Source organism: Lygodium microphyllum, chromosome 4 (genome assembly GCF_053477565.2).
Source record: "Lygodium microphyllum isolate KBCC chromosome 4, Lygodium_microphyllum_v1.1.10, whole genome shotgun sequence".
NCBI classification, from domain to species: Eukaryota; Viridiplantae; Streptophyta; class Polypodiopsida; order Schizaeales; family Lygodiaceae; genus Lygodium; species Lygodium microphyllum.
The window spans coordinates 64,722,727-64,746,337 of NC_141138.1; the positions used below are offsets into that span (position 1 = coordinate 64,722,727).

Consider the following 23,611-nt stretch of genomic DNA (forward strand, 5'->3'; position numbering starts at 1 on the left):
TTTAAAGATGCATCTTCCTTTGTTCATGCAATATGTCCTATTCAAAAAAATATGCTTTGAGGATGAACTTTATACTCAATCATACATGAGATTGAAAAGAAGTGCAATGTTAAAATCTATGCCATTCAATCACACAATCAATGAAATATATAAAACGATGAATGCACTGAAGGAATAGTGCCTAGCATATCTACAAGTGGCTATGCATAATGCAAGATACAAACATAGTTCTTTGCTTAAATTATGATCCTTAATCTTACCTCTCATAGCTCAATGGAAGAATGAGATGTTGTACTCTATCCCACCCACCCGAATCTCACAATAACTCTGAAAAATAGTGTTCCTCATGATGTTGATGAATTAGACAACCCATCTCACAATTGAAGGCATACTTTACAACCCTCAAACTCACCCAACCACCTTTTCCACTCATCTAGAGGTTCCTAATTATGTGATGAATATCCCAATTCTTGTGTATGTAAAGAACCGTGCATGACAATGAAGGCGCTCTCTCAAGTACACATGCATCTAAAGTTTATTGCATATAGCTATAATGGACATCATGCCATATTAGTGCTCAACATTGATGCAAAGAGTGCATCAACCCAACCCATGGTATGGAAGTAACTGAAAATATTGAAGTGCACAGACCACAGAGTACAAAGCTTCTATGGATGCAACAATGTAGGTTGAGATATATATATATATATGACATAGTATAGTTCCCTCGAGTAATTCACTATATGTATACCCTCTATATCACGTGCGTTCCAGGCCTTTTTATAAATATCCTTATCTATGAATTTTCCCTTGACAAAATATAACCCTTTTCTATTCAATCTATAAGCAATCCCTTTACATGGGACCCTTCTGTATGTAAAAAAATGTGTAAAAATTATATTTTAAAAAACCCTTATGTTGAATCCATGTGGTATACACATATATTTATGATTGAACTCCCCGGGATAGTGCCTTAATGAGGTGGCATGGGCACGATGGCCCTTTATTCCCTACAACCTCCTCCCTATAAAGGCAACATGCCTAAAGATAGAGGAAAAGAATAAGCTAAGTCTAAGTATGTACAAATATGAAAACCTATATCTATCCAACTCCCATCATCTGTAGGGTTATCATTAGTATGTACATTAACTAGCTCAATGCTCTTGTTGGTGTCAAGTACTTTCCTGATGAAATGATACTTCACATGTATGTGCTTTGTCTTTGCATGAAAGGCATGATTCCATGCTAACATGATAGCACTTTAGCTCTCACAGTGGAGGATAGGAACATCTGTGATACCAAGCTCACCAACCATACGTGAAAGCATAAGGGCTCTTTGCATGCCTCAATGGCAGCCATGTACTTTGCCTCTGTAGTAGATAGCATAACACACTTCTGCACCCTGGGTATCCAAGAGACTAATCCCCCTGTGTAGACTTCATCCAATCTACATGTCTATCATAGTCTACATTTGTAAAGCCAACAATAGATGCCTTCTTCTTTCCAAAGAAGATACACAAATCCTTTGTGCCCTTGAGGTATCCCATGACACCTTTCACTATTTCCCAATGCTTCTTGCTAGGGATTGCCATGTACCTGCTAACCACTCCCACTACAAAGGCAATGTCAGGACATGTGGCAACCATAGCATACATCAAGCTACCAATAGTTGAAGAATACAAAATCTTGGTCATTTCAACCTTCTCATCATCAGATGTAGGGCTCTCCTCTGCATTGAGTTTCACCTAAGGAGGCAATGGAACACCAATCGCTTTCACCCCTCCATATTGAAACACTACAAAATCTTGGATACATACTCCTATTGGGACAGATAGAGAAGCCCTTCAATCTATTCTTGAGTATCCGCATTCCAAGGATATGATTTACATAACCAAAAGTTACCATGTAGACTTTGCTTCAGAGAGTCCAAGGCATGAACATCCTTGCCTACAATTAGTGTGAAGGGGATGCAATGCAATGGAGAAGAAGAAGAGGAAGATGCGGGAGAAAAGCGCACACACAATGTAGGTGTTGTCCAACTAAACTGATAGCCTTTTTGAGCTATCATATTATATATGAATAAATAATGGGCAGTCACAGTGTACACGAGCAGTCCCAGAGGCCTTTTACCCCAGCAACCTCCCACTAAAAGGCCAATGTGGCTAGGGAGTAAAAACAAAGAAAAGAAAAAAAAAGACAAGGTGAGGAATCATGACATCTCACCCAACACCCAATCGGAAAGCAAGCTATGCAAGAAGTGTCGATAACCTCTGTAAAACAAGAGTCAAGCATCCCCGAGTCCATGACATCCAGGAGATAAGCGATCCCGCAGCTCCATACAATGGAGCAATCCAAGAATGCTTCTCATGAAGCAAGCATAACTCATTAGTGCATGGCTGTAAAGCATTAGAGTCATGCATAGCATCACCGTAGTGCATACAAGACAACGAAGAGTAGTAAAACTCTCTAGAGTCAATCATTGAAAGAGAGCCAACATCCCGGACACTCGTCCAATGGGGTCTTAAGACTACATGTGGTCTTAGTGAAGTGGAAGACTGACATATGGTTGGATGTCCAGCTTGCAAAACTACAATAAAATGGCTCTCATGAGCCTGCAAGGGGTCTAGTAACAGATCACCAACATCCTGACTCTGACTGCTATGCATAGCTACATCATCTAGGCCAATAAGTGCCTCATTTTTAGCATAAACAACTTGTTGTAATGGCATTATAGCTAATGTAAAATTAGCCATAAAGCGTATTGAATTCTCATCAAGAGGCTTGAGAGGTGTCTTGTCTCATAAAGAACAACATGACAACTGCGTATGACCTATTGGGCATCCAAATCCCATAATCTGTAGGCCTTAAAGTCACCATCTCCATAACCAAGGAGGATACATCTACGTGACATAGGCTCATGTGGCATACGTACAAATGACTAGTAGCCAAACATCCTTAAGTAATCATAGGAGGGTTGCATGCCACTCCATGCCTCATGGGGTGTAATACGATCCAAGGTCAAGCACGACGTCCTATTAACCAAATAGACTGCTGTCATAAGGGCCTCAGCCCAATAGCCATAAGACAACCGAGCTATGGTAAGCATAGAAGCAACCTTTGCCTATAAGGTCAAGCACATTTCATGAGCAATCCCATAATACCATGGGCACAAGAAATCAATACCATATTGTTGACAAGAGGTTCGAAAGCTGGGAGAGAGAGCATGACTCTCGTAATCCATCTATAAGCACCTAGGCCTACTACCAACAAAATCCATAAACCTGTCAAGCATAACTGTAGCATCCTCAATCTGCACCAAGGGAAAAGCCCAAACACAGTGGATAGCATGATAAAAAAAGGTCACAAAGTACAACGCTCCACCAAGTGACTGAGAAGGCATAGGTCCATATACTACACAATGGATAAGATCTAGAGGAGCATGCCTCATATGATTGCCATAAGCCAAGGGGGCTCTGCAAGGACCAAGAGTATAATCAGGGCAAGCATCAAGATCTATAAGTGACATAGGAGGCAACAATGAGTCTGTTAACCCCAAGCCGAGAGGGTGGAAGAACGAATGAAAAAGCAGAAAGAAGATGGAAAAGGAGCAAGGACACAGAGGCAGGCTCCAAAGCTAAGCCGGGGCCAAAAGCGTAGTTTTAAATAAAAGGCGCCTCAAAAAATCCAAAAACTCTTGTAAAAGAGCGCCAGGCTCCCTCCTGTGCCACCTGTAAAAGAATAGTCGAATATAGGCCTAGGGCATGAAGCAAAAAGAGGGATTTAGAAAAACGGACCTTGCCACAATGGCCGGTCATGTAAAAAAATATGGGTTTCCATGGGGTCTTAGGGTTTGTATATATAAAGTTCAAAAAGTGAATGGAAGCTCATTCTTTGGTGTGTGCCCAACAAGAGCTCTTCTCTTCTTCTCTTTCTCTCCTCTCCTTGCTTGTGTGTGCTCTTGAGATAGGGAGTGATTGTGAGAGTGAGGGAGGGAGTGAGTGGAAGTGAGGGATCAAGGGGGTGAAGCTCTTCACCATCTTCTCTTCCTTCTCTTCTCTTTTCTTCTTTTGCGCGCATGGCTATGGCAGTTGGAGCTGGGAGAAGGAGGAGGCTTGAGCATGCTTGAGCTAGCATCTCGGATTGTGGAGCTACCGGAGTGTGGAAGAGAGGAGGAAACTCATATCGGCATCAAGGTAAGCTCACTACACTCGTAGGATCGAGGGCGCATTGGCTATGTGAGAGGTAGCCATTAGAGCTAGCTTGGAACGCTTGAAAAAATAAGCGGTCCGTGGGTCTTGGCGGTTGAGCAAAATCTCCCACATTTTGGTTTTGTTTCCAGGACTAACGGATTGAAGCTTGAGCACTTGCACACCCTATATCAAGCATCGAAGTAAGGGATTCTCCCCCAAAATGGAGCTTGAGGTAGGTAGGAAGATTGGGTGTTTTGATCTTCGAAACAAGTAAGTATTTTGGGTTAGTTTTTTTGTTTGATGATTGGAAAATAGGGAGAAATAATGTCAGTTTGTTGCTTTTGAATCTCGTCGCATTTAGTGTAGGATAGCATTAGGAAATCGAACCGGGAAAGGGTAGGGCTTGATGTTGCAACCAGGGAAAAACAGAGCATAAAACATACAAAAATTTTCAAAAAGCTAGCTTAGGATGCTTAATGTCGGCAAGTGAATGATTGAGAGTGTCAAAGCCTTGCCGAGAAGGGGTTTAAGGGCCAGGAGGCCAAGGGAGAGCTCATTTGCAACCATTGCAGTGAGAGAGAGAGAGAGAGAGAGAGAGCCCCTTGCAAAGATTCGATTCGATCGCGTCGTCAAAGAGCCTACCGCTCACCCCAGGTATACCAATCACTTCCCTTGGTGCCTTAGCCCCAGGATCTAGAATTTTATGTGGGGGATGATTGCCTGACTAGGGAGATCGATCAAAATTGTCATTGTGTGGCATTCGTCGTGCCGTGTTCGGCCCATCCGAATGGCCCTTGTTAGGCTGAGTCCTAGACTCGGTCCTCGGACCTGATACTCGATTCGGCCCGTCCGAGTTACTTGGTTCGGCCCATCCAAGTTACTTGACTTGGCCCTTTGACCAAACTAAGACTTGGCCCGAAGTCCACTCGACCCAGGACATGATACTCGGCCCTCAGTCCAACATCTGGCTCGGACTGTCCGAGTTACTCCACTCGAACCTCGACCTGCGAAAAAACTTTTTGCACTAGGATAGGCGAGATTCGGCCCGTCGGAGCCACTCTCTCAGCCCCTACAATTCAAACCAGTTGGGCCGAGTGTGTGCCCCAACTCAGTCTAAGAGATTTGACTTGACCCAACTGGAGCTCAACGGCGCAACTTGTCGTAAGCCTTCCTGACGTTTAAAGCCTGATTCTAGCACACCAAGTAGACAAAATTGTAAGGCATGACCGCTTAACAGTTTGAGTGGGCTGTTGCAATACCTAGAAACCCATAGACCTAGAGATAGCCGGTTGAGCCATAAAACCCTAATCGAGCCCAAAAGAAACGGAAAGGCAACGTAGCCAAGAGGCCCTAAATCCCTCCTAGACGGCCAAAGAATTGATCTACCAAGCCTATGAGGCCCCAAGGGTGTATGAGACGCTTAGAGGCTGTTTGTCGCACTCACCTTGAATTTCCGCACTTTAAGGGCACTTAAGGAAAACTGAAAGCCTAGTTGAACACATGTGCACCAAAAAGAACACATGCACGGAGTGGAGATAACTTGAGAACTGCATTTAATAAGTTAAGGAACTCACTCAGATAAGCCACTCAAGGAATCCACGAATAGGAGAGAATCCACGAACGGAGACAAACCATCAACACGCAAAGTGGGACCAAGCAAGTGGCACAAACAAAGGGGATTTGACAAACCCACTCAATCCGATTGATAGCTTGGTGAAGTACGAGAACCCAACTATGGCAGAGGAAATCTCAGACCTCAAGTCTAACGAGGAACTCGACTTGGGCATCTTCCCAGAGGCTATTCAGCAATTGGTCAGCAGCTACGATGCACATGCTCAATATGAGCACCGCAATCGGACATCAGAGGCTCTCATCACAGACTTGGAAGAAAGAGAAAGCTAGCCCATAAGGCTTTGCAAGGCATAGCCACGTACAATAGAGACCAACATGCCAGGAGCCAAAGGCAAAGCACAGAGTTGCGTGAGGTATAGCGAGTGCTGAACTTAGCCGGTAGAAACCGAACGGATAACGAGAGAGACCTAAAAGGAGACTTAATGCTGAGTGAACTTCTTATGAAGCGATTGTTAGACAACACCGCATCAGAGTAAAGTGCTGCAGTGTTAGCAACCTCACTACTGACTGGATTAGGAGCAACCCAAGGCTCTAAAAGCCAGTCTAAAATCCCGATAGTTGCAAAGCAACTCGACAAGTACCAACCCCATGACGACCCATATAGCTTTGTAGAGCAGTTCGAGCAAGTCTACGAAGCCAATGGCCTCAGCGACTTGACTCAGCGTTCTCAAGTGTTCGGACTCTACTTAGGTGATAAGGACAGGACTTGGAATACAAGTTTAGATGCTGCAGAGCGAGCAAACTTCAATAGCCTCAAGGATCTCTTCATTAAGAGATTTGCCGAGCCTGGATACTCCGACAATCTGCTGGTGCGATTGATAAATGTCAAGCAGAAAGAGAAGGAGGACATTTGCGATTATGCAACCCATGTAAGGAGCCTCTTCAAGAGAATCCCTACAGGTGAACAACTGATTGAAAGAGCAGTTTCAACTGTGTTCATCAGCGAAATTCAAAACGAGAAACTGTAGAAGGCGTTGACAGTCAACTCAAGCTTGTAGCGAGACACGCTAGCTAGGGTTTTTGAGGAAGCTATCAGAGTTGACGACCAACTGAAAGGGAGGAGCTCCATGAACTCCAATTCAGAAGGAACCGGCTCGTGAGGTTTGGAAAGAGCACCAACCTCTGGTGAGTGACCCGCACCATCATCCCAAGATAAGGGGAAGGCCACCGAGACGAACCACGACTTGGCTGATGTCAAGATGGAGATAGTCAAGCTGTAAGACCTGTGGAGAAGACCAACACGGTCACACATCCAATGTGTGTATTGTGGTGGAAATCATTTTCCAGCCGAGTATCAAGACCCTTAGTCGACCTTATGCTAACTGCAGTAGGTTCGGTCACGATGCTATGCACTACAGATTGCCCAAGAGACTTTCGAACTCCCAACCATATGGTCAGCCTTACCTAGCAAACAGACCGCAACCACTTTTCGGAAGGGGAGCCCCATTGGCCCTTCCTGCGCCTAACGACATGAAGTCGGCTATCCCCAGGATGGACATAAACCCTACAGGTATATCTAGGCTGCCCGGTCCCTATGTGACCCATCCACCGAGTGACTCTCCAGTCCACTATGTGGAAGAGCCAAATGAGAAAGAGAATCACTTATACCCTTATGTCTTTCACGATGAAGAGGGTAATGCCGTCCTCATGGACTATCGACCAGTACCCGCAAGACGGCCGAAAAGGGGAGTGCCAAGGTAGGGGAGTACCCGCATCCGAAGAGCCAACTCGAGGTCATAGAGAAGATTAGGGACTGGGTAAAAGAGACACAAGTGCACTTAAGAGGCATTGAGCTCATCCTAGAGGATGGGAGCGAGGATCTCATCAGCATGACCATGGCAGACTCACCCCCTCAACCAAAGTTAGGAAGGGCAACTGCACCCCAGACAGCACCCCTTAGGGCAAGCCTTGATGCTGAAGGCCACAAATTAGTCACGGCCATTGGCTAGGACAATTCGGCACAGGAGAGGGACGAGCAACCGATAGCCTCCTCACCATGCTAGTGATCACCCTAGTGACGTTAAGCCTAGGAGACCTGCTTAAGCAGCACCCCACCCTATGGCGAAACCTCAAGCAGTGGATCGAGGAGTCACGAGAATAGGCGTCGGATCTACAGGATCAGGAAGCAGAAACACAAATATCGAGTCTAACGCTACACTCTGTGCCAAAATCCTTGCACATTAACGCTTTCTGGGAAGGCACCAATATGCATGCAGTGTTACCAGTCCTAGTCTTAGGAGACACAACAAGAAAGGGGATCATAGACACGGGAGTCGGGGTTAGTGTGCTAAGCCATGCGGTATTGCAAACCTAGGGAAACCCACCTGTTGAGACCGCTCGGTTTAACGTCACGTTAGCAAATGACATGAGGGTGAGGCCATTCGGGGTACTTAAAAATTGGCCAGTAAAAATCGTAGGTGTCCAGTTCTTGGTCAACTTTATAGTCATGAAGGGGGTGGACTACGATGTCCTGTTAGGCCAGCCCTGGATGCGCAATGCCAGAGTTATCGAAGATTGGGGTAATGGCTTGATATTCTTAGGCAACAGGACGGAAGCTGTGAGGGTGGAGATGGACACTTGGAAAACCTCACCAGTCAACTTAGATGCCATCTCCTCGATGCTCAAGGGTGACAGTCAGGTCAAGAAGTCTTATGGGCCCTTGACCAAGTATATCCGATGTCTAGAAGACGAGCAGGATTAGATGCATGTCCTTGCTACAATCGACCTATCGTTCTCGAACTATGAAGCGCATGAGCAAGCCATCAAGATGATGGGCAATGGCATGCCCACTATACCGGTGTGCATGATGGAAGGAACCCATCTTGGGAGTCCTAAGCCCATCACATTCCAAGTGCTAGGCAACAAGAAAGAACTCCAGGAGGCCCTGGAACACTTAACCGATAAGATGGCTGACAACTCAACAGCAAACCTCACATCTCTTTAGGACCTCTTAGGCGAATCTGAGTGGCAATGGACCAAAGTGCATGACTTGAACCTTATGTACAACTGGGCCAGATCCGAGTGTGGTGACTCATAACATACCCATGACACCAGACGCAGCACCGGTGAAGCAGCGACCGTACCCAATGAATCCTAAGCACGCTCATGCTGTCAAGGAAGAAATTGATAAGCTGATGAAAGCAAGATTCATTTACGAAATTGAGCACACAGACTGGGTATCACCCATAGTCATTGTGATGAAGAAAAACAGAAAAATTAGAGTGTGCGTCAATTATAAAAAGGTGAACGCTGCTACAAAAAGGGATAATTATCCATTGCCATACACCAAGCACATGCTTGAAAGAGTGGTAGGCAAGGAGGCCTACAGTTTTCTGGACGACTTCTCAGGATACAACCGAGCGCAAGTGCATCCTACCGACAAAGCATAAGACTGCCTTCGCCACCGAGTGGGGCGTCTTTGTATACATATTCATGCCTTCCAACGTCTCATGTGTACCATATTTAAAGACGTGCTTTGCAAGGAGTTAGAAGTCTTTGTCGATGACCTCTGTGTTCACTCGACCTGGATGGAACACTTGAACAAACTCCAAGCAGTCTTTGAGCGGTGTTGCCTATATTGTCTCTCCCTGAACCCCTTGAAATGCCAGTTTTGGGTGAAATATGGATGCATCCTCGGCTATGTGGTGTCGAAGAACGGCATTGCCACTGACTTCTCGAAGGTCAAGGCTATTGTCGACCTTCCATCCCCAACCAACTACAAGGGAGTTCAATGCTTCTTAGACATACGGGATACTATCAATGGTTTGTGTTGAATTGCGCATTGATAGCAAGACCTTTATACAAACTGCTAATTGTCTTCGAATGGACTGAAGCCTACCAACGCGCATATGAAGAGATGAAGAAGGCTCTAACCGCAACACCAATTCTACAAGCCCCAGATTGGACCATAACCTTCCACGTGCATATCGATGCTTCTAAAATTGCTGGGGGGGTAGTGTTGTGCCAACCTGGCCAGCACAACATAGATTATCTAGTGAGCTTTGCTAGCTGATAGCTGACGGAGATGGAAATGAACTACTTGATGACCGAAAGAGAGGCCTTGGCCATGGTGTTTGCTGTAAAGAAGTTTCGGCATTATCTATTGGCTATGCCCTTTACCTTCTTTGTAGACCATCAAGCCTTGCTATACCTAGTGAACAAACCTTGCGCTACAGGATGCATAGCTTGGTGGCTCCCTCTACTTTTGGAGTTTGACTTCTTTGTGGTTGTACAAAAAGGGAAACAACACTACATGGCTAATCATATGTCATGCATCCCCACAAGGGAATCCGTTGGAGAAGGCATTGCCGATGAATTGCCAAACGCCCACCCCTTTAATCTCTCCAATGGCAGGGATTTATTCAAGGCCGATTTAACACCATACTGGGCGGATGACATAGTCCAACTACTTGAGTACGAACTGCCTAAACGACCAATAAAGAAGACAAGACAGAGGCGAATTATTCTCAAAATCCAGCCCTACCAATTGATAGCAGGCTAGCTATATCGCTTAGGGCAAGATGGATTGATGCGCAGATGCGTATGCAAACATGAGATGCACGACGTGCTCTTGGAGGCACACAGTGGGATTGTTGGTGGACACTTTTGTGGAGACAATGGCCTGCAAGGTGTTGCAATCTCAACTATGATGGCCAACGACGTTTCATGATGCCACGCGATTTGTTAAGCATTGTGACAAATGTCAGCAGAAAAAGGTCCCGATTCACAAGGATCAGATGGAGTTGACCCCAGTCATTGCACGACAACCCTTCAAAAAATGGGGGATCGACTTCATGGGACCCATCAGCCCTGCTGCATAGTATTCTTAGGCCAAATACATCAATGTGGCCACAGACTACCTAACAAAGTGGGCAAAGGCAAGAGCAACCCGAAAGAACGATGCTCGAATGATTGCCAAGTTCTTATGGGAGCAAGTGATCTCACAATTCGGATGTCCCATCGAACTAGTCAACGACCAGGGGACACACTTCATCAATGAAGTTATAACTCATCTCCTATCCACCTTCCTAATTATCCATCAGAAATCCTCTCCATACTACCCTCAAGAAAATGGCCAGGCAGAATCCACAAATAAGATTCTTGTCAACATCCTAACCAAGGTAGTCTCGGCCTCACGCAGTGACTGGGATAACAAGCTGATGACAGCCTTGTGGGCTTACTGCACAGCTTACAAAATGGCCATCGGACAGACCCCCTTTAGGCTGACCTATGGAACCGAAGCAATTCTCCCCGTAGAATTCTTCATGCCTAACCTACGGATTGCACTTCAGGAGCGATGGGAAGGAAAGGAAGCATGGACGCAATGCCTAGTAGAACTCAAACGCCTCTCGAAGACCCGTCTTCTAGCCACTCATGCACTCATATGTGAAAAGGCATGACGTAAGAGCTGGTTTGACAAGCATGTCAAGCAACGTTACTTCAAACAAGGCGACCTAGTGCTCCTATACTCAGTCAAGGGGCACAAGCAAAAAATGAAGTTTCAGGGTCTTGGACCTTTCAAGGTTCGTGCGATCAGCCAAACGGGCAACATCGAGCTTGAAACTCTAGCCGGTGAAGGAATATGCTTCTTCAATGGCAGCCGTGTTAAGAAATACTATCCCCTCGCGCATCCTTTGCATGAACCACCAATGTTGGAACCACCAGTCAAATGTCCAAGTAGCCACTATCATCAAAATCGATGACGTGGATGAGAAAATCATGGAATGTGCATACCTGCATATCACGGTCACTACCAAGCGGACATGCATCTTCAATGCCTTAATTGACGAGGGAGTGGACTTCAACGTCCTAACTCACAATCATTGGACCCAACTTGGAAAACCACCACTACAACCCACTAGCTCTAGGTTAAATCCATATGGGAGCCGCTCCTATGCACTCCTCGGCAAGTGTAGGACTGTCATTTCTATCGAGACTGAAACTGTACCAATGGTCTTCTACATGTTGCCAAACACCAAGGACGCAGGCACGGAAATGCTGCTAGGGTGAACCTTCAAGAAGTGAACCCGTTGCCACGTCGATTATGAGTCGCAACATGTTCACCTCGCCATCTTTTCAGCAAGGGTGGTGTGATGGAACAGCCTGCACGACCACCAATTGAACTATTAGCATCCAGATCTAAGGAGAAGGGTAGTGCCCGGCCGCCCCCCACCACCTCTCAAGAACCACTACTCGTGGTGACAAAAGCTAAGGCTCAACAGCCTAGTTTCCAATGGATGCCTAAATAGCTGCAACTGCCACCTAAGAGCCATCACACACGAAGTCATAAGACCTATAGCTCTAAACCTAGGACACCAAGGCGTAGCTGTAGAAATCAGGGCATGATCCGACAAAGGTGGGTCTCCAAAGCCCTGCTGCATGCGCAAGGCTACTATGAGGGAAACACCTGGTTATATATCCTTAAAGCCCACTTGGCCGAGACCACCACTCGTATGCTATCCCTGAGCTTGATCACCCCTAGCCCCATCAAACCTCAAAACCATGAGTCATAGTGCTCCCTAGGCCCACATCCATCAAGCCCATCTACATATATGCCCGAGAGACTCAAACAAGCCTACCGGCCCAAAAGACAAACACCATCGCATGACACATCACCCACTAGAGTCCATTTGACAACAATGATCCACTCTGAAGGTAGCAGTCCATCAGAAGTAGCTGCTGCTCCCCGAGCCCTAAGCCCAGAAGCCCGACCGCTACCTAAGGCACACCCACAACCACAACTATCCACTATCAAAGGCTCTAGTGCCATCAAACCCCAACCATCAGCACGTCTTAAACCCTCCCACAAGTGGAAGTCATTTTTGACACTGGCCTCAGATCTAGCCACGCAGATACAAGGGATGACATGGTTGATTGCATTAGACGGCTTGATGCCTTTTGCAACCAAATTTCGCACAATGCCTTGTTCTTGGGAGACGTTTGAACTTGCCTTCGCAAAGTCAGCAAACTCCGCTGCTGTATTGCTCGACAGCAAGGTCTCTAAAGAGCAAGCCCTCAAACAACGCCTCATAACGTCATACGATTAGCGAACCACTTCTACCATCACCGACCAACAAATCGCAGAATTATTCCAACTTGCTGGGAGTGAATCCCCATTTTTGCGGCACTGCTACACTCTTAGGTTGCAATGGGAAGTAGAGGAATGCCGAGTCATGACCAACATGGAGCAGCGCCGCGCAATCAAAACAGCGGAGTACGACCCCACTTATATCGCGCCAACCTCCTATAGAGTGTTAACCACTCTTCACAACCGCCCCCTAGAAGAGCACATCAAGGGACATCCTCACCTCGATCGCCTGCTGACTGAGGAGGAACTACACATTGCTAGCCGTGGTGCCTCCGATGACTTTCTAACATATGTCCTCACTTACATAACACACGTTGGCACTCGCCCCTTTGATCTCGATCGCACATCTCAGTTAGAGTACAACCCCGATTTTTACACTTGGTTCCTACACCGATGACTCCTAAGACCCATTGCCGAAGGTCCTCAATCTCCCGCCCCTTCAATCCTAGTAATGATTCTTCTCGAGCTGGGAAGGGAATGGGAGTAAGATGAACCAAGAGATCAATTAAAACCAGTGAAAATCAAGCAAAACGCATAACCACGTGGACAAAAAGCGAGGTAGAAAGATGCCAAAAGAACTTTAAAATAAAAGGCAAAAAGTTAAAGCTGAAAGGAAAGGCTCCACATTGGTTAGGATTTTTAAGGCTTTTATTCAATAAACACATAGAGTCTTTCATTTTCAATCTATGATGTTTTTGTATTATTACTTTGGAAGAACTAATGGAAACTGGGGTTTATGACAGGAACGAAAGATGTCGCAACAAGACCATGCCCACTGACTTTCATTCACGGAAGAGGAAAGAGCGCAGTACAGCATCACTCTGGAGAGCCGCGCCTACAACCAGCTAAAGTTCCGAACCATCCACAACATAGAAGGTTTGGTGGCCAAGGAGGAGGCGGCCATGAGAGTCATTGAAAAATGCAACTTCACCAAGTACCTGGAAAGATTCACACAAGAACCTGATCACACAAAGTGTGTGGAATTTCTCATGTCTTACGACCCTGACAACGAGTGTGGCACCATCACAATAGGAAGGGGACAAAACGCCAAGCAGGTGCCGGTTCACTTAACCCTTGCCTTGGTGGAGAAGGCGCTAGGACTAGAACCAAAAATAGAAAAGAAGCAGAAGAGAGATGTGTACGCCATGCTGGGATGAGAAAGGAGGACGTACTGACGAATGACGGCATCAGCATTCAGGACATCCCTGATGCAGAAACCAGATTTCAAGAAAAACTGGTGCATGCGCTCTTCTCCAACCAGTGCTACAATGCATTGATGCACCAAATCAGTGTGCCTGTGTGCTGGAGAATGTAGCAGCTCATACCCTGCATGAGGTTGATTGGAATGGCTATGTGCGCAAAACTATCGACCAGGTAGCTAAAGTGCTGGCTTTAGAAAGCACGCCCGCAAGAGGAGAGTCTCCAGCATCTAAGGCCATAGAAACAAAGAAGGCCTTGTCCAAGGATTCGTTCATCGCCTATGGAAGCATTTTAACAGCGCTCATCCAGGAGGCCGTGAAAGAGACGCAGGATGTAGAAGAGGGGGAAGGGGAAATGCCTGATAGGTTAGCCCCTCATCAGTACCAAGAGAGGTCCAGCGACAAGACTGAGACCGATAAGGAAGGACAGGGGCAAGAAGAGCAATCAAGAAAAAAGCAGGTCAAGCAAACCAAGAAGAAGATAGCGCAAAAGAAAAAGAATCCGGATGAAGGCCGCAGAAAGAAGAAGGATTTGGAAAAATCAAAAAGACAATCCCTCAAGGAGGCCGAGGAGAGGGAGAAGAAGAGGAAGTAGGAAGAAGAAGAAACAACAGAGCAAGTCAGGCTAAAAAGGCATCGAAACAGGAGGTTGAAAAGAGAAAAAGAGAGGAGCAAGAAGAAAGGGAGAAACTGGAGGGAGAATACAGGAAGGTCAAAAAAGAAAGACAAAGAAGAGCTGCAGAGGAAGAAGTGCCACAACGTCTCGCGAAGGGACATAGGTCTCAATGGAGGAGTGGAAATTCTCGAGGGGATGTTGTCCAAAGGTGATGACGTGTTTAGGATTTGTCGTATCTAAATTTTATATGCGACATCTAATTTGAGTGTTTCAATGTATAGTACAAAATATATAGTGCAGCGTGGTTGCACAGACGGCATTTTCGCGTGGAGAGTATTGACAAAATGCACTCCACAATGGACTGTGGTATCATGGCAAGGTTCGAGCAAGAGATCCGGCGATGAGCAATGGATCCAAACACTGTTCTAGATGAGATGGAGTATTTTGAGAACTTGCAAAGTATTGTTACGGTAGATTGCCGTAGCTTCTCCATGATACTATTTGATGTGTAGTGGTTTAAAGTGGTACTTGGAGGAGCTGGAGCAACAGTTCGACGAGGTCCATCTAGATTTCTCGAAATAGATTCTGAAAAAAAATAGACGGATTTGCACGACACCTTTGTGTTGCCAGCCCATTGTGAACAGGTGCATGGACTCATTTGTTTGTTAATTGTATTACGACATGGTACATGTCACAATGGTTTAAACTCTCTTGTACGTATTTGTGAGAAGGTAATCTTTTATCCAAACCCCCGACAACCTCGATGGTGGTATGTTATACCTTCAACTCCCTAAAGTGTGAGAGTATATGATCAAAGCGATGTTCCGAGCATAGATGAAGACAATATGCAAATAGAGGGGTTGATATTGCAAGGGGTGGAAGCCACCAAAAGCTTGGAGCCAACATCGACTAACAATTATGGGAATACAGGAGTCCAAGAATTCTTTGAGAACGAGGTGGATTCATCCTTTTGTGGTGATATGTCTATCGACCTTCCAGTGTATGCGGAGTTGTGTCAGGAGATTGACATGGGACCATAGGATGCTTCATACTTGGAGTATCCACTTACTCAATTCGTTGACCAATCACTTATAAGGGTACATAAAATATGCTTTTTAAGTGAGATCTTTTTTAAAGGAATTATATTACTGTTCTTTGTATGATTTAAATTCATTATTCTAACATCATTTTTTTGTCTGTGCAGGTGACATTTTCAGGATGAGTCAAGAGATGAGTGATGAGGAGTTACAGGATATCTTCACACGCATGTCTCCAGACCAAATCGCGAGATTCAGAAATATGGCAGACCAGGAGCTGTCTCAATCTTCGTCAGGGCGCTCTGCTAGATCTACTTCAGCGCGATCGGATGCTTCAACTTCGAGCTGATGAGCTTGACGCTCTAGACTTGGGCCAGAGAGAGGGAGTGCTTCAAGGTCAGGGGGATGCTGCAGAGATACGGAGGTAGAGAGCACGCGGTCGACACGGGATACATGTGCGAATCCTCGCTCTCGTGGTGGTTCCAAGGAGTGTGGCTCAGGCTCAGGTGGATGCTATGGAGGCAATAACGCGGTGTCTCCGTCTCGTCGTTTAGCTGGAGTTGCATCATCTCTAGGATTTGTCACACTTATGGGAACGTCTATTCCAGTTACTCTGACTTTTGCTCAACCGTCAGCAGCAGGTGGCACCCCTATGGGTGCCACTCCGAGAGATATTACCCCGGTCAGTACACCAGATGCATAGGAGTCTCCTAGATATGCCCAGGAGCATGGACATAGATGGGAGAGGACCCATCTTAGGTAGACTCCAGGGGGATATGCATATCTAGTGGATGATAGATCAGGAGCCACCATCATGAATGATGAGGGGAGGAGGGTGATGGCTTATATGAGAGAGTTGTGCCAACAAGTTTTTCGGCACAATCTCTTAGATCATTGGAAGAACATACCGGAGGGGAGCAAGGACTACATAGTAGCATCCTTGCATGAGGAGTTTCCGGTTTCAGCCTCAGTAGATAGAATTTCTACGGGCTGGATGATGGATTGCATGCATGCATATATGTCACAGAGACGATCCGACGCACGCAAGGCAATTAAGAGTGGGGTTGCAAAGCCCGAGTAGTTAGATGAGGACAAGTGGTGCCGACTGAGGAAGGAGGCTACAGATTCTCCAGGACGTTGGAGTTAGTAGCGCGAGGCGGCGAGGGCATCACTCGAGGCTGAAGTGGTCCATCACCTTGGGAGTGGCGGCCACAGGACATATTTGGAGGATTTTGTAAGTTTTTCTTTTGTTTTGCTTGTTTATTTTTGTACAATATCCTTTGTACTGATAATCATATTTCTAACTGTTAGCATTTTGTTTTCTTTGCAGTATTCCATTACAAATTGCGATCCGACCGGCCTTGAGACTCGATATGCAGAGAGGCACAGTCTCACTTCATTAATCGACCGATTGTATAGATGTGGCGGCCCTATAAGTCACTCATCTTTCTTGTCCGTAATTACCATGTTTAATTAGAATGCATTATTGTATGGTGGACTGATGTGTTGTTTCTTTTTTTGCAGAGTCTGTTTGATGCTTCTTTGTGGCGAGACGAGCTTTCAGAGGGCGAGGATATGTAGCTCGCCCTTGGATCCCTAGAGCTCACACACCTTTATTTTTTGGTCGCCTGATCTATGTAGACATTTTCTATATATTAGTGATATCTTGTCATGATTGTACCAATCGCTTATTATGCCATCATGTATTTATTTCATGTATCAGTGTTATGATTTCAGTATACTTTGTTTTTATTTGCAAGCCCATTGTACACAATACATAAACTATTTTATATGGTTTAAATAAAGCATACAATGCTAGCTGCCCTGCCACAAATTTTTTTTCCCTGTTACCGTCGCTATTAGCATCACAAATTTACCTGCTCGCGTTGTTATTGGCGTCATTATTTTTGTCACAAACCGTCGCTATCAGTGTCGGTATTGGCGTCGGTATCGCCAATACCAATGCTAATACCGACTGTTTTATAGCGTCGCCAATAACAACACTTTTTGCAACGACGGGGGCAAATTTTGTTATTTGCATTTTCGTCGCTTTTAATGTCGGTATAAGGCCAATATCTTGTAGTGTAAAGCGTACTAATTATAAATTGGACTATTTTTTGAGCTTAGAGATGAATAATATATTAAATACATACTTTGTGGAGCGCTCACACAAGGCATGGGGGGAGATTGTACCCAATTAGTCTTTTGCTTCATGTTGTGCAAACCTTCTCTCTTGTTTTTTGTGTAAAAGTAAAGTTCTTTTGTTCTTGGGGACCTTCCGGCGCTCACTACGTGTGCATACAACATCCGATCTGTGCATTAGTGGTATTAGAGCGAAGCGGAGATCGAGAGCTTCCAATCGCTTACCATCTCGCGCGAAGACGAAGCTTCTAGAACGATCAAGCTCTACAGTGAGTCTCGTGGCAATCCGTCAATACCAATGTGTTCCTGCAGTTAAGAACCCCCTGCTACGCACTCAGATCGCAAAGAACCGGCCTCTGCAAAGCAGAGGACCATGCGGAAAGCTTCTTGAACAAGACTTTTTTTCTCTCAAAGCAGATAAGCAATTCTTCATTAAGTTTGGATTAGAAGCTTGTTAAGCTTTATAAAAAGCTTTTATGAAGCTTAAGGCCCATACTTTTTCCATTGACGGCGGCAGCATGTACTGCATGTCGCAAAATCTGCCGTCGACGTCCTCTTGTCCCAGATGTTTCAAAAAAAAATCGTTAAGTTTTTACTAAAGCCTAAGGCTTTAAAAGCTTACTAAATCTTAAAGCTTTACTAAGGCTCAAAATCCCAATTTTCAACTCTCTTTTATAGCGGCAGTTCCCACCGGACTAAACACAAACTTGTCTTCAACCCTCTGCAAGCCCCTATTCACACATGTGGACTGACAGAGCCAGATTCCAACAAATAGTTTGCAACATGCAATCTACACGCACAAAGTATCTTCTTGGAAGACGACCGTGATATCAAATTCAGCATCCGCTAAGAAGAAATACTACACAAAGCCATAAAAGAAAAAAAAGAGAAATAAGCCTTGTAAACTCGACTTTGAACTACACTCATCCCCCTAACAAGATTTCGAGTGTGTGAGGTCTTTTGGAATTTTGCAAGATGTCTGATCAAACCATGGAAGATTTTATGGCTGAAGGTGATCTACCCGAACCAACGATGGAGCAAAAACTGGATTTGATTATAATGTAGCTTCAAGAGGAACGAAGTGCATGTTAAACCTTGCAAGCTCAATTAGCCAATCTGCAACGATCTACCACCGACCAAGATGGACCGCAATCTAAAGATCTTATACGATGTATGATCGATGCAACACTTGAAGTGCAATCTATTCGAAAAGAAACAAAGATAAGTAAAAGAAATTTCAAATTTCATACTTTCAATGGGTCACACGATGGAAAGATTGTACTTGCTTTTATCAGTCAATTTGATGATTATTTCCATGAAGAACAGTATATTGAAAAAGACAAAATTAAGTGTGTCACTAATCATCTAGTGGACCGAGCATCCCTATGGTGGACTATTATCCGCAAGAGCATTGATTGTCCTACTACTAAGGAGACTTTCTAGAAGAATTTTTTGCAGAATTTCCTTCCACCCCAATTCCACGAAAAAGCAATCAAACAATGGGATCTTCTACAACAAAGGGATCATGAGCCTATTTCACAATATATCGAGCGTTTTTGGAATGCTTTATTACAACTACGAATGCTTGAAGATGTACCTGAGGCAACCCATAAACGCAAGTTTATGTCTGGCTTACTTGGATATTTTATGCGGAGATCAACATGTTTAAACCAATGACTCTCAAAGATGAAATTTCCTTGGCCCATGACTCTAAAGACAAAATTCGAGGACGAGAGAAGTGACCACAACAATTTTAAACTAATGATAACTTTGGTTGAAAAAACTTCAGTTCAAATTTTTGAAGATTCAATCAAAATTGTTTCCTTCCATCTTCATTCCGTAAATCTTGGACACGACCACTTGCTTTATCATCAAACACAAATCCAAACCCTAATTAGAGGTGTTGGAAAAGGTATGGTTACCTCAGGTTATCATGCATGTCCATTGTGCGGGCCATAGTTAGACTGCCGAAGGTCACAAACCATGAAGAAGATGGTATATTAAGGACATGTCGCTTTCTTGCCAGAGGGTCATGAACTCAGGGAAGGTTTTCTTGGATGACCTCCAACACATATAAATGCCCAAAGCTGGTATGAGCTAAAAATGGTCCACATGGTGTCACATCCAAACGGAATGCGAATGCGACGGTTCTCAATTCTCTATGAGTTGCCATATTGGACCCACTTACAAATCAACCACTTGTTGAATCCCATGCATATTTTCAAGAATGTGGGCAGCTTGCTATGGGACCACATCACAGGAAAGAGAGACACTATAGAGGCACGAATGGATTTAAAGGAGGTAGACAAGATGGAGGCGCTTTGGCCCTGCAGTCGAGTGCTCATGGTCGCTTGTAGCTACCTCGCGCTCCTTCGGTTGTGTCCACTAAAGAAGAGCGCATTGTGAAGCAAATAGTCAAGTCTATCCATACTCTGACGTGTATGATGCGTTCTCTCAGGTCTGTGTTTTCTAAAGACAACTAATTATTCGGGCTAAAATCCCATGATTGGCATAAGAAATGTCAAGTTTGTACTACGAATGGATTGTAAGTGGCCTGCGTATTTTGCTATTTGGAGTGTAGGCATTGTTCATAATGCTTTCTCATTTGTGGCAGTTTGTACTACTGATCGTGATCACAGGATGCCTTACTCCAAAAATATGCGAGGCAATTTACAGGTTGTCGACTTTAGTGAATGGATCTCACAGAAAGAGATTAAGGCGTCCTCTATTGAATCCGTGAGGCGGGGAGTAGTGGAGACGGTCTGCCTCTTTGAGAAATACCTGCCTACCAGCATGCTCACGATACAAATTTACCTTCTTGTGCATCTTATAGATGAAGTGGAGATTGATGGACCTGTCCATACGTGATGGATGTTCTTCTTGGAGCGCTTCATGAAAACCCTGAAAGGCTTTGTGCAACAACAAGCTCGGCTAGAAGGTAGCATGGGTAAAGGTTGGTTGATGTCTGAGGTACTAGTGCATATTTCACAATGGCTACTAACGGTGGATCCAGACAACAGTATGCTATGGTCGCTGAAGGACGATGATAGACTGACTGGAGATATGGTGGTTGGAAATGGGATAGAAAAAAGAATAGATGCTGCAATGGAGGAGAAAGTGAATCTCTTTTGTATATTCCACCATGCCTCTATGAAGACGTGACTCGCTAGGTATCAGCAAGCTAGGCAAGATCGAGAGGAAGCACGATCTGAATTTCGACATAGTATGCGCCATCGATTGATTCGATATCCCGAGGGCATGGAGGAGATGCTGCAATTTATGTCAATGTGATGGTTACATGGAGCTTTGACCGCAACGTCTCACGAAGGGGTGGAGGTCTCGACCGAGAAGTGGAAATTCTCGAGGGGATGTAGTCCAAAGGTGATGACATGTTTAGGATTTGTCGTATCTATATTTTATATGTGAAAAATAATTGTGTTTCAATGTACAATACAAAATATATAGTGCAGCATGGTCGCGCGTACAGCATTTCCACCTGGAGCGTATTAACAAAATGCACTCCACAACAGACTATGGTATCATGGCAAGGTTCGAGCAAGAGAGCCGACGATGAGCAATGGATCCAAAGACGGTTATAGACAAGATGGAGTATTTTGAAATTTTCAAAGTATTGTTACGATGGATTATCATAGCTTCTCCATGATACTATTCGATGTGCGATGGTCTAAAGTGGTACTTGAAGGAGCTAGAGCAACAGTTCGACGAGGTCCATCTGGATTTCTCAAAATAGATTCTGAAAAAAATAGACGAATTTGCATGGCACCTTTGTGTTGCCGGCCCATTGTGAACATGTGCATGAACTCATTTGTTTTTTAATTGTATTACGACATGGTACATGTCACAATAGTTAAATCTCTCTTGCACGTATTTGTAAACAGCTAATCTTCTATCCAAACCCCCAACAACCTCGATGGTGGTATGTTATATCTTTAGCTTCCCAAAGTGCGAGAGTATATGATCAAAGTGATGTTTCGACCATAGATGAGGTCAATATGCAAATAGAGGGGTCGATATTACAAGGGGTGGAGGCCACCGAAAGCTTGGAGCATGTAGAGGAGCCAGGATCGGGTAACAATGATGGAAATACAGGAGTCCAAGAATTCTTTGAGAACGAGGTGGACTCATCCTTTTGTGGTGACATATCTATCGACCTTCCAATGTATGCCGAGTTATGTCAGGAGATTGACATGGGACCATAGGATACTTCATACTTGGAGCATCCACCTACTCAATTCATTAAAGAATCACTTATAAGTGTACATAAGATATGCATTTTAAGTTAGATTATTTTTTAAAGATTTATATTACCATGCTTTGTGTGATTTAAATTGATTATGCTAACATCATTTTTTATTTGTGCAAGTGACCTTTGTGGATACTTAGATCATCAGGATGAGTTGAGAGATGAGTGATAAGGAGTTGTAGGAGATCTTCACACGCATGTCTCCAGATCAGATGGCAAGATTCAGAGACATGGCAGACCAGGAACTGTCTCGAATACCATCAAGCTGCTCTATTAGATCTACTTCGGCGCAATCTAATACTTCAGTTTCGAGCAGACAAGGTCGACGCTTCAAACTTGGGCCAGACGGAGAGAGTGCTTCAAGGGGATGTTGCAAAGATCTGGATACAGTGAGCTCGCAATCGACTCGGGATACATGTACTACTTCTCACTCTCGTGGTGGTTCCAGAGAGCGTGGCTCAGGTGGTTGCTGTGGAGGCATGGACGCGGTGTCTCCGTTTCATCATTCTACTAGAGTTGCCTTATCTTCGGGATTTATCACACCTATGGGGTGTACATGGGTCTCCTGGATATGCCCAGGAGCGTGGTCGCAGGTGGGAGAGGACCCATCTTAGGCATATCCCAAAGGGGTATGCCTACCTTGTAGATGATAAGTTAGGAGCCGTCATCATGAATGATGAGGAGAGAAGGGTGATGGCTTGCATGAGAGAGTTGTGCCAACAAGTTTTTCGACACGTCTTGGATCATTGGAAAAACATACCGGAGGGGAGCAAGGACTACATAGTAGCATCCTTGTATGAGGAGTTTCCGGTACCAGCCGCAGGCAGATAGGTTTGGTACAGGCTAGATGATGGAGTGCATGCATGCATATATATCACACAAATGATCGGACGCACATAAGGCACTCAAGAGTGGGGCTGCAAAGCCCGAGGAGCTAGACGCGAATGACTGGCGCCAACTCAGGGTGGAGACTAAAGATTCTCTAGGATGTTAGAGACAGCAATGCGAGGCGATGAGGGCACGACTAGAGGCTGGAGTAGTCCATCATCTTGGGAGTGGCAGCCATAGGACATATCTAGAGAACTTTGTAAGTTTTTCTTTTGTTTTGCTTGTTTATTCTTTTGCAATATCCTTTGTACTGACAATCGTATTTCTAACAGTTGTATTTTATTTTCTTTACAGCACTTCATTATAAATCGTGATCCGACCGGCCTTGAGACTCAATATACAGAGAAGCACGATTTCACTGCATTGATCAACCGATTATATGGATGCGGTGGCCCTGTAAGTCACTTATCTTTCTTGTCTATAGTTACCATGTATAATTAGAATGCATTATTGTATAGTGGACTGATGTGTAGTTTTTTTTTTTTTTTTTTTTTTGCAGAGTCCGTTCGATGCTCCCTTGTGGCAGGACGAGGTTTCGGATGGCGATGATCTATAG

General features: G+C 44.8%; 1 protein-coding gene across 1 annotated transcript in view; it reads left to right on the forward strand.

Annotated features, from left to right (window-relative positions):
• The window catches only part of LOC148037112 (serine/threonine-protein kinase PBL27-like), a 47,690-nt gene extending 24,079 nt beyond the window's left edge, over positions 1-23,611 (forward strand). The window contains exons 5-6 of the mRNA XM_087677070.1: positions 23,350-23,451; positions 23,555-23,611. Coding sequence (XP_087533196.1) covers positions 23,350-23,451; positions 23,555-23,611 — 159 coding nt within the window. The remainder of the gene's footprint in view (positions 1-23,349; positions 23,452-23,554) is intronic.